General features: G+C 36.3%; 1 protein-coding gene across 2 annotated transcripts; it reads right to left on the bottom strand.

The window, feature by feature from the left end:
* Window positions 1-1,069: 1,069 nt before the first annotated feature.
* Window positions 1,070-9,671, bottom strand: GPR65 (G protein-coupled receptor 65). 2 transcript variants are annotated; one of them, XM_058567950.1, is made up of 3 exons: window positions 9,591-9,671; window positions 6,179-6,294; window positions 1,070-2,753 (listed from the first exon to the last, which is right to left on the bottom strand). In XM_058567950.1, exon 3 carries the CDS (start codon window positions 2,291-2,293, stop codon window positions 1,271-1,273), a length of 1,023 nt encoding a protein of 340 aa, XP_058423933.1. In that variant the 5' UTR covers window positions 2,294-2,753; window positions 6,179-6,294; window positions 9,591-9,671; the 3' UTR covers window positions 1,070-1,270. The 2 variants fall into 2 exon arrangements, with proteins under 2 accessions (XP_058423933.1, XP_058423932.1); XM_058567949.1 differs by lacking the exon at window positions 6,179-6,294 and having other exon boundaries at window positions 9,591-9,665.
* Window positions 9,672-11,558: the final 1,887 nt, after the last annotated feature.

The raw sequence follows: 11,558 nt of genomic DNA, 5'->3' as shown, positions 1-11,558 counted from the left end.
ACGGAGACTGCACAGCTGGCCTCAGAGTAAGGTGGTTTTCTCTCGTGTACTCAAACTATCATGGAAAACAAGTGGAAAATGTAGTCAGCTTGTGCACTCTCTGATTTTTCACTGTGTCTAGAAATTCATTATTGAAAGGTTGTTAGTCTTTCTTGCTATCAGGATTTTTGTTTTCTAATGTGAGGGCACTAGATAGTACCAAGACATTTGCTATCTGATCATTTGGGGAGGAGTTGAAGGAACAGATAGGAGAGAGAAGGGAGAGGAGGAGAAAAGGAGAGTAAGATAAAAAAAATCTTTAAAAAATCTCAAAAAATATTTTGGTTAGGAAAAATGCCTACTTAAAACTAGGCAGAGCAATTTCCATAGTGAGAAATTATAAATATAAAATAATATATTATATCAAGCATTTCTAAATATTTTAAGTCCAAAAAGAAGTCTCTGAATGTAAGATTTAATATAATGAATGTCCTTTTTGTCTATAATGTGTCTTTTTGTGCAGACATTAGACTTCTGGTATTTTTTCAACTCGGTTGTACTCAATCGCAAATTAAAAAAAAATCAAAATCAAACAGAAATATTGTGACTGGTAAGAAAGAAGGTCTCTGAGCAGCTGAAAGAGCTTTCACGAAGCTCATGTACTTTGTGTCTTGGAAGAGGCCTTCAGACTCCCACTCAGAGACGATTTACTTTATAAAGAAGTCTTACAACTCAGTGACTAGGTTTCCAAACTGATGTGCGCTTCATAAGGCTTCATGAGACCATTTCTTAAGTAACCCCAGTACTTAACACAAAACCTGGTACATAGAGTGGGCTCAATAAGTATTTGTTAACAATGAGAAGATTTGAAGCAGTATTTAGCAGTTGGAATTGTTGGAGACAGGTACCTACAGTTGGGAGAAGTGATAGCTGACAGCCTGAAATTCATAGAAAGACTGAGAAAAATCATAAAAACCAGATACGAAGGTCACTGATTTCAAGACACACAGTTCCATCCATTTTACTAACCTCTGAGGGATTATAGCACAGATACAGACAATTATCATTCAACAATAATGATCCCGAGTCATTAGGAAAATATGATATTTTATTTAATACTCATTCAGTAAAAGTCAGGGAGCTATACAGTGCACTTTAAAAATATTTCCATTGGAGCAGATTAAAATATTCACTCACTTGGAACACTTAGTCCCCTCCCATGCTAGATTTCCTTTTCAAAATGTAATCTCGGTGATTTGATATTATGTACCTTAAAAAAAATTCCCTGGTTCTATTCCAAGATGTCTAATTCCACAGTATCTTTTGTAGACATAGAAATTGTGCTTTTACTTTGCCTTTGTGATGTACTAAGCTTCCCAGTACAGAATTTTAATATATTCCACATATCAGATCTTCCTGTTTCAGTTACAAAACAGTACAGAATTGGATCAGCGACACAATTTAAACTTGTTAACGCAACTGTGATTCTATACATCTTATAAGTCTGCTTCCCAGACTTGTGGTCAAATAGACGCTCATTGAAGTTCACATCCCGCTCTAAAATACAGCGAATCAGCAACATCACATGAAAGGGAGTAAAACACAAGATAAAAGTCAACGTGATACTAACAAGTAGTTTTATGATTCTCTTCTTTTCGGTGTTTTCTGTGGCTTGATTGTGCTGCACAGCTTGGTAGACTTTCCGGTTGCAAACCATTATGATGACCAGAGGTATGGCATAGCCTGCACACGTCCTAAACAAGTTGAGTTTGATTTGCCATTTTTCCAAGGGGTATTTGTCATAGCATAAAGTAAAATTAGACTTTTTGGCATCACAGTATTCGATAGCTGTTTCGTCTTCCCACAGAATGACAGCATTGAAGATGGTTTCCAATACCCAGACAAATAGGCTGACCATGAATGCAAATTTTCTTGTCCTTAGGAAAAAAAACTTCAAAGGGTAGACAACTGCTAAGTACCGATCAACAGCGATGCAGGTGAGGAACGCTGTGCTGCTGTAGAAGTTCATGTACATGAAGAAAGCACTGCCTTTGCACAAGGCGGGAGAGAAAGTCCAGTTGTCTCTATTCCAAGTATAATCAATCCACAGAGGGAGAGTTAACGTATACAGCAGATCTGACAGTGATAAACTGAAGAGGTAAATTCCTAATTCATTTTCTTTTTTTACTTGCAGAAAAGACACACATAGAGATCCAATATTGGCTGGAATGCTGACTACGACCACAAAGACATAAACAATTGGAAACAAATAGTGATCCAGGTCATGCTGTTCTTCAATACATGTGCTGTTCATTTTCTCTTTCTAGGGTAGCAATTACATTGGTTCTTAGAAGATAAATAGCAAGGTAAGCTTTGCCTCGTTGTAGTTTGTTTTCAACATCTAATTCACTTTTACTATGATTTCTTCCATTTTTCTTTGCTTTGAAAGCTTCTGATTAATTCATCAACGCTTTTAAAGGGTGGATGTAGATCAATTTTCACACAGATGTCAATGGTTGGAAGTCAGAATCCAGGCTCCTGGCAGTTAGATAAAGCGGTCAGTCGATTTTAATAAGCTGAAGTCCATGTGCTCATTATCACAGAATGCCGACGAAGAACTCTCCAAGGATCAACCGGGTTATCTCTCAGCTTTCATACAGTGCTGTCTCCACTCTCCTTTTCTTCATGAAACTCAGAGGAGATTGGTGCAAACATGAATATATAAGGCTTTATTTTCACAGAGATTGACATCTCTTTTTAAAATGCCTTTGTTTCTGTAATGAAAGATGAACTAGAATAGTTTAGATGTTCAAAAGATACATCGTGATTTTGAAACAATCTTTCATGTCATTTATTAAAGATGTCAAAAATGCATTCAATTATAATGAAGGTATTTAAAAAGGGAAAATGATCTAATTGACTTCAGTAAGTGAAATCAAGCTGAGGTATTTTACATCTTTCAAATAAGAATTATCCAAGGGATGCTAGATTAGAGGGAATTCTGCTTCTCACTGGACATGATCTAAGAACAAAAAACTAAAGTTGAAAAGTCATTTTAAGAGCTAATAAAAAAGATGGTAAATTCATTGATTTGTTGGTAATCAGTAAATGCTTTTGAGCATATGATACAGTGTACAGTTATGTGATTTCAAGTTTTTAATTTCATATGCAATCTAGGTATAAGGCACTTTCAAAATCAGCTTATTGGCCATGAAAACATTGTCACAAGAAATTTTTTTTTTATTTTGTGAGGAAGATCAGCCCTGAGCTAACATCCATGCCAATCCTCCTCTTTTTGCTGAGGAAGACCAGCCCTGAGCTAACATCTATTGCCAATCCTCCTCCTTTTTTTTCCTTTTTTCTCCCCAAAGCCCCAGTAGATAGTTGTATGTCATAGTTGCACATCCTTCTAGTTGCTGTATGTGGGATGCCGCCTCAGCATGGCCGATCAAGCGGTGCATCCGTGGGCGCCCGGGATCCGAACCCAGGCTGCCAGTAGCAGAGTGGGTGCACTTAACCACTAAGCCACGGGGCAGACCCCACAAGAAATTTAATAAAGTGCAGTATTTTAAAAGATAGCAGCTTGCTGAACCTTCATAAATGATTAAGCAATAGTACCTCTTCTGTTTTTCCTTTACTTCCTTTGTGGCTAACTCATTTTATCTTTCTCATACTCTTGTGAAAGAGAGGGCAGAATGTTTTCAATTGTGAGTAAAATCTTGTGATTAATAGTTTCCACCTTTATACTAAATAGTTTATTAGGTTAGTGTCTTTTTGAAGGTCTGATGTTAGAGATTCACATAGGAATAGAGAATCCATCCTTCTTTTCATACTGGAGTAGAGAAATTATATTCTATATATTTTCTGTCTATATGCCTTTGCTAGTGAGGCCGAGTGCTTTGGATGATTTATCTGATGGGGATCTTCACAGAAGGCTTTGTAGAGTCACTATGCAGGGGAAGGAAGAATTGCCCTCTTCCTGTGTATTGTGGGGCTTAGATGACATCAAAACCACCCCTTTCCAAGTGTCAACGAGCCCTAAGCACAAAAGAGCCCTGCCATTACAAGGCACAGGATTCTGATGGTGGAGTAACCCATGTCCAGAGTACATATATGTCACTTTTAAAACAAAGACCTAAAATTCCTAAAATCATGTAGTTTTAGCACACCTAAAAATATGAATAAAATGTGAAAAATAGTCTTTTAAATCAATAGGTGAACCTGCAGAGAGGAAGAAATTTTGTGATGGAAAAAAAGGAAGTGGGAGCTGAGATCAGGGAGGTGAGTGAGCAGTAAAGCTCTGGGTGTCCTGGAGGCATATGTGGATCTGGAGGAGCTAACCAGAGCCTCTGAACTAGAGTGTGGGCCCATGCAGGCGGGAAGTGGTCCTCACCATCTCACACACGTTGGGATCCAGGAGCCTCTGCCGTCAAGCAAAGGGTGAACTAGAAAATAAACATAATAAAATAACAAACTTTACAGGCATTTGCAGACAGCAGGGAAAGTTGGCAAGTTCCCTGTCCCAGCTTGGTTTCTGTGAGGAGCTATAACAAAAAGTCCGTGAGGATTCATGGCCTCTGAATCTGGTCCCCACTTGGGAACTGAGTCTGAGTCTACACCACTAGTTTGGTCCCGAAAACTTCAGGCCAACAGTGAATTAATGCTGGATCTATGTGCTCGACTTCATTAGTCATCAGGGAAATGCAAGCTAAAATCACAACAAGATACAACTATATGCCCACCTGGAACTCCTATTTACTCCTGGTTGGAAACTGTTTGGCACTTATGCATACCATATGATTCAGCAACTCTAGTTCTAGGTATATGCTCAACAGAAATACATACATATGTTTACCAAAGGACATGTGGCAGAATTAGAATGTTCACGGGAACACTATTTGTAATCTCCCCCAATTGGAATGCCCAGTAGCGGTAGAATAGATAAGCAAATTGTGGTATATTAACACAATTGAAATCTATGCATCAATGAAAATGAACAAATTATTGCTACATGCAATAATGTGGTTGAAGCTCAGAAGCATAGTGGAGAATGACAGGAAAAGATAGGCACCAAAGAGTATATACCATCTAATAAAAACCAGGTAAAGTTAATCTCTGCTGTCAGAAATCAGGGTAGTGATTCATTTATTGAGGGCTTTCTATGTGCTGGGCACCATATTAAATGGCAGGCATATTTGTTGTAATTGTTGTTTCACTAAAATTTATTTATTATAACCCTATATTAAAAATGAAGAATTGAGCCACATATTAAGCAATTAGCCCCAAATTACCTACCTAATCTTGGTAGAACTTGGAAGCAATCCCAGGTTGTAATGTTACAGCCTCTTGACTCTTAACTATGTTGTTTTCTGCCTTTTATATAAAACTATCTTAGAAATTTGATCAAGGTTTAAAACATTTCTATTTTCCACCTAGTAGTAGCACCAAAAGATTAGTACAAGTCTTCTAGCTATAATACCAATTCTAATTAAAGAAAATGACTTGTGAATGATCATTTCTGCAAATTAGATATAAAATAAACCCACACTTTCTGGAGGCTGACACTTTCATGTGCTCGATTAGACTACATGGGCTTCAAATAAACTTGTAAAAAGAATCATCTCACATCATGTTCTCACCCTCAGTGACAATGTGTTATGTTTCCCTGTATCTGTCAACATGGTTTCTTTGAAAGATTAAAAGTGTTTCTTTTTAATAAGTTAAAATGGGCAATGTAACAGTTTTATTTAGACAGGCTTTTATTTTCCCTGCACTCAATTTTAGAAATAGATGGCTAAAAGGAGCAAATACCCCGCTCTACCACACTAAAAGAAAATAGCCTCCCAGTTCTTAGAGTCATGAGGCTGAATTTTGAAGAGTCTGTTGTTTAGTTCAGGAATCCTCTGTGAATTGTTTTAAAGTTGAAATTAAGTATTTTTCACCACTCATGAAGAAAATGTAAATAAGACCAACTGTGAAGTTGAAATAGAAAGACATATATAGTTATCTCAATTGATGTGTGTGTGTGTGTGTGTATATACATGAGATATATATATATCTCATGACAAGCAGGAAGAACCATCAAGCATTTCTCTTCCTTCTCAACAAAGCCTGTGTGCATCGCTGCAAACAGCAATGTAGAGTGTTGTATTAAACATTTAATTGTTAAGGACAAAAAGAGAAATCAGGTAGTGGTTACCTTTGGGGAGGGGCTGGGTACTGACAGGAAGAGGGCACTGGGGGACTTCTCAGAATTTGGTACTGTTCTGTTTCTTGTTTCTTGATATGAGTGTTGATTCCATGAACAAGTTCAGTCTGTAAAAATTTGTCAAGCTATACACTTAGGATATGTGCATTTTTCTGCATATATGTTATATCGCAGTTAAAAAGTTCAAAAGTGGAGTCGAAAGACTATATGGGATGGGCTGTAAAGAATCTTGACAACCGACCAACATCTGTTTTGCTGGGAGATGGAGCAAATATGCCTTCCTAAGAAATGACATGATTTTACTTCTTTCCTCATATATAAAAAGTAATTCATAGAAACAAAATTAAACAAACAATAAGTAATTTAAATAATATGAAAATGAATTCACCAAAAATAAAGGTTTATGATATGAAAAAATAAATATTCTAGATACCCGGCAGAAGTAAATACAAATCATCCCTTGAGGAAAGCTTCCCAACCCAGGCTTCAAAAATTCTTACAGGGCCAGCCCCGTGGCTTAGCAGTTAAGTGCTCGCGCACCGCTACTGGCGGCCCGGGTTCGGATCCCGAGCGTGCTCACCCATGCACTGCTTCTCCAGCCATGCTGAGGCCGCGTCCACATACAGCAACTAGAAGGATGTGCAACTATGACATACAACTATCCACTGGGGCTTTGGGGAAAAAAAAAGGAGGAGGATTGGCAATAGATGTTAGCTCAGAGCCGGTCTTCCTCAGCAAAAAGAGGAGGATTAGCATGGATGTTAGCTCAGGGCTGATCTTCCTCACAAAAAAAAAAAATTCTTACAGATAAAGTTCAACAAATATGAGTTCATTAGAGAGCGTGTGCACGTGTGCACACACGTATGCACGCACGTGGAAATTAGCCACTGTTTGTGAGATTTAGCAAAAACAAGAAAGAAGAGTACCAGATCCACAAAAGCTTGAGAGATAAAATTGATAGATCATATGACACAAAGCAGGTATATTTAATATGTTTAAAGAAATAAAAGAAGGGCTTTGAAAACACGAGTATGGAGCAAGAGACTACAAAGATGACCAGGCGTAATTTTAAAAAGTTTGCAATAGACTTTCTAGAAATAAAAAATATAATAATTTAAATTAAAAACATAGACACAGGGACTAATCAGTTGATTAGCTCCAGCTGAGAGAGGAATTAGTATGTTACAAAGTAGAACTAAAGAAATAACACAAAATTATCAGAGTGTTAAAGAGACAAGAAAATACCAAAGAGACATGGAGGATAAAATGAAAAGGTCAGCATATGTATAATTGAAGTTCTATAAGGACAGAAGCGAGAAAATAGGGAAAAGGCAATGTTCGAAAAGAGACTGACAGCTGTCTAGAACTGATGAAGGACATGGAATCCTCGGATTTATGAAACCCAGCAAGTCCCAAATAGGGTTAAAAACAAACAAAGATGGAAATTTACATGTAGACACATGGCAATCAAGCTGTGGATCACCAAAGACTAAGGAAAAAAGAACCCGAGAGAATAGATGGTCTACCTACAAAGGAAGAAATTCAGACTGACAAAGGATTTCTCAACACAATAATAATAGAAACCAGAAGACAGTGGACTGATATTTCCAAATCGCTAAGAAAATATATGTCATCCTATATATACCCAACAGAACCAAATTTCAAAACCAGAGCAAAAATAAGGACATTTCCAAATAAACTACCGCTGAGAAAATTTCCCCCCCAAAACCTCATTAAACAAACTTCTAAAGGATATAAGTAAGGAAGGAAAATGATGCTAGAAAAAAGTGTGAGATGCATGAAGCAAACAAGCTACAGAGGATGGAACTCTGATGGGTGCATGACATCACATCCATTACTAGGCTAATGTGTCTGAGGAGAACACCTGAACCATGAAAATACCCTTCCTTGGGACCAGGACTGAAAGAACTGGGTGACGGGAAATGGGTGCCCCTTCCTTCTTTATCCATATTACTCAATAAATATGCATATTTTCTCTTAAAAAGTATAAATGAATAAAATGGAAAAAATGATTTTAGGAGGATTTATAAAGTTCTCAATGGAATAAATTTCTTTCTCTGTAAAAACGTTTCCTGCCTTGATTGACACAACCACAAGACTGAATGGTTTGATGAAGCAGATACTGGGTGTCTTCTCTATTGTGCTACAGATGCAGTGGCTGTGGAGGCTTGTGGTGATGTGTGTGGGCTTTGGAAACTGTTTGAAGTGCTCTCAATAGCCCTTGGGGTATTTGTGACCATGTATGTTTCTTTACTTCTCTAAGTTTCAGTTTTCACAGATGTAAGATAGCACCCACTTCGTAGAACTGTTGTGAGGATTAAATAAGATGACACATGAAGCAAAGAACCTCGCACATGGTAAGCCTTCATATACATTAGTGAATATTATTGTTTTAATGACGGTAAAATGTACCTAATCCGTAGCTGTCCTTTGTGCTGTTCTTTATATTTCCTGAAAGGAGGTCACCTTTGGCCATCTACCCAGATCATAGCAGAGAAGTCAGAGGCACCCAGAGTGTGATTTGTGCAGTAACATTTCACATACTATAGGGAGGTCTGCAGGTAATAGTTGTTAAATTAATTTGTGTGAATCTGAGATTTTAATGGAATACATAATTCTTATTATTCATACATCTTTTCAGATATTATTTTGACTACTTTAAACAAATTTTGAGAAAATTGTATTGAGAACCAGTGCTGAGAAATTTGGATAAGTTTTTCATTTTGATTTTAATTTTTACCAAATGCCAAAAAAAGATAACCCACATGTCTATTCTTAACCAGCTCCTAAAATAGTACAAATCATTGGTGACAATGATCAAAAGATGACATATTTTCCTACAGCACTACAGGAAACATTTGCCTTTATTTATCAATTTAATAGCTACTTATTAAGACTCTACTATGTGTCAGACACCGTGATTGTCACTTATTAAGTAAGAATTATTAATTCTCATTAATACTGGAAATACTATTTCCCTATTTCACATTATTTCTGATGGTATAAAAAGTATCACTAGGGGATACTGTGCTGATGAGGAAACAATGCCAGACAGCTCTGGAGCCAGGAGCTGGTAGAATTCTTCCTAACCACTTAGTTCAGTTTGCCAATGTTTCCTGAAGAGGAGATTGAGTATAAACATTTCTCTTTTGTATTTTGATAGTTTTACCCAACTATTTCTAAACGTACGTTTTGACATCCTATTACCACTGCTCAAAGTAGAGGAAACCATGTGTCATCCTTATTTGTCTCTATTATAACGCTTTGCATTGCCACATTTATACAGACTAAACCAGATAAAATGTTGCCTACATTACTAACAATCATGAAAAATATGTTATCTACTTAAAAATCCTATTTTATTTTTCAATTTTATACTTACCCATGTTTCTTGGGGTGACGATTTTGTTGACCGAGGAGCTGGATAAATCTGCTTTCACCAAGAAGAGAAACCTACACTGCTGAGGGGACAGGAAATTGCACTCATATTTCATCATAAACCAATGAGGAAGCAGCATCTTAATGAGAAGGATGTACACTATCCAAATGTGAACAAAAGAAGTCTTTCAAATATTTTAAAAGATGTTTTCATTTATTTACTGTAGTATAATTTTTATAACTCATTTTTCTCTTTGCATCTTAATTATAATCATATACTGATATTATATTTATTTTATTGAATACAATGTGTACTAGAATTTCATTTAGTCATTCATTCACTCATTCACTCATTCATTTATTCTGTCAACACATATATCTACTATAGTCTTAGGGCACTGTGCTGGGAGATACACAGGACCTGACTATAGCCCATAAGGAGCTTATCACCAGGTGAAGGAGAAAGGCATGTTCAATAAGAATAATAATACAACTGCAAAAATGAATAAGTACTCCAAGAGAGGTACAAAAATGATTAGATGAGTCATTGCATGTGTGAGATAGGAAAGGATGTTGTAGATGGATTCAGGGGAGCCAACTTCCTGGGAGAAAAACAGCAGACGGAGAATGTGGGTTGGGTATATAATGAGCATGTTTCATTGCTTAATGGCAATGATGGTGGAATAAGGTAGCCAACTTTCTAGTCTTTTTTTTCCCTAAGGGACCAATGGGATTAGCTATATAGTATTTTATTGCAGAATCATTTTCTCCTTGGATTCTCCCCTTGGAATAGAAGGCAGAGATTGATAAAACCTAGTTGAACTAAACTGGCTTAGGCAAATCAATAATTTTTGAAACTTCAAAATTTATTTGAGAAGGATATGAATTGTTATGATGAAAACTCATGTAGTACTTTAAGCTGTTGACAGTTGCTGCCAAATCCATAAGTAATTTAACATGAAGTGAAATTAGCTTCATATATAGCTGAGATATAAAAGTCAGAGATCACTTTTGAATTTTGCCCTCATAAACTTTTATTATAAATGAAGAGGAGAATATTACTTATAAGGACAGAATCAGTTTGGAATGGAAAAATTTAACTTAATTTTAAAAACTATAATCAGGACAATTTGAGTCTATTTTTGTAAAAGGACATTAGAGGTTGCTGTTGGTAGGTTCTTGGTTTTTTTCCTCCTCGGGGATAGAAAAGATGGTCTGGTGATATAACCATGACTTTTAATCTTGGTGTTATTCAAGATGTAACAGGAATGTGAAGGTTTTCTATACTTCGTTTGTAGGTCTTTCACTGAGAATAATGAAAGTAATAACTTACATTTATGAAATAAATGAGAGTTTGTAACAGTAACTTAAAAATTCAGAGTACCTTACATTTTTACTGAAATAATGAAAAATTTAAGTATAATGTGGAAAATTAATAATGAAACCCTCAAGACTTTACAAAAATGGAAGTAATAATTTCAGTTTACTTGTGACTGTGATCCAAAATTCTCATTTTTGCTTCGTGTTGCACATCCACTTATCTGTGGCTTCTATACATGGGCATTTCATGACTCTCATAGTCTCTTATTTTACCTAAATAGACTGTACTTCTGCTTTCAGGGAAAGAGTATTTTAATATCCATATCAAATATTTATGGATTTTTGCGCTTCAAAAAAAAAAAAGGATGCCATTGAAAAACACAAGAAACACAAGCGTGCACTTCTGATTTAATACGGGAAAAACCATGGCTGACCTATGCTAAAACCTTGCCAATTCTACACAATAAGACGTTTAACAACGTTTATTAAATTTGCTTCCCATTTAGTCCAGAATATTTGGCAATACTGTATTTTCAACCACAGGGCTATCTAATGAACAGTTGCAAATTGCAGAGCATTGAATCTTCTGTGCCATTTTAACAACTCCAAGGTGAGAAAAAGCCAGTCAGCAGTTATTCAAAACACTGCCTTT

Source organism: Diceros bicornis, chromosome 24 (genome assembly GCF_020826845.1).
Source record: "Diceros bicornis minor isolate mBicDic1 chromosome 24, mDicBic1.mat.cur, whole genome shotgun sequence".
Taxonomy (NCBI): domain Eukaryota; kingdom Metazoa; phylum Chordata; class Mammalia; order Perissodactyla; family Rhinocerotidae; genus Diceros; species Diceros bicornis.
The sequence above is the reverse complement of the archived record's forward strand: the minus strand, read 5'-3'. Positions and strand labels throughout refer to the sequence as shown.

Coding starts and splice junctions, on each gene's coding strand:
- GPR65 (XM_058567950.1), bottom strand. CDS start 2,293: ATGAACAGCACATGTATTGAAGAACAGCATGACCTGGATCACTATTTG.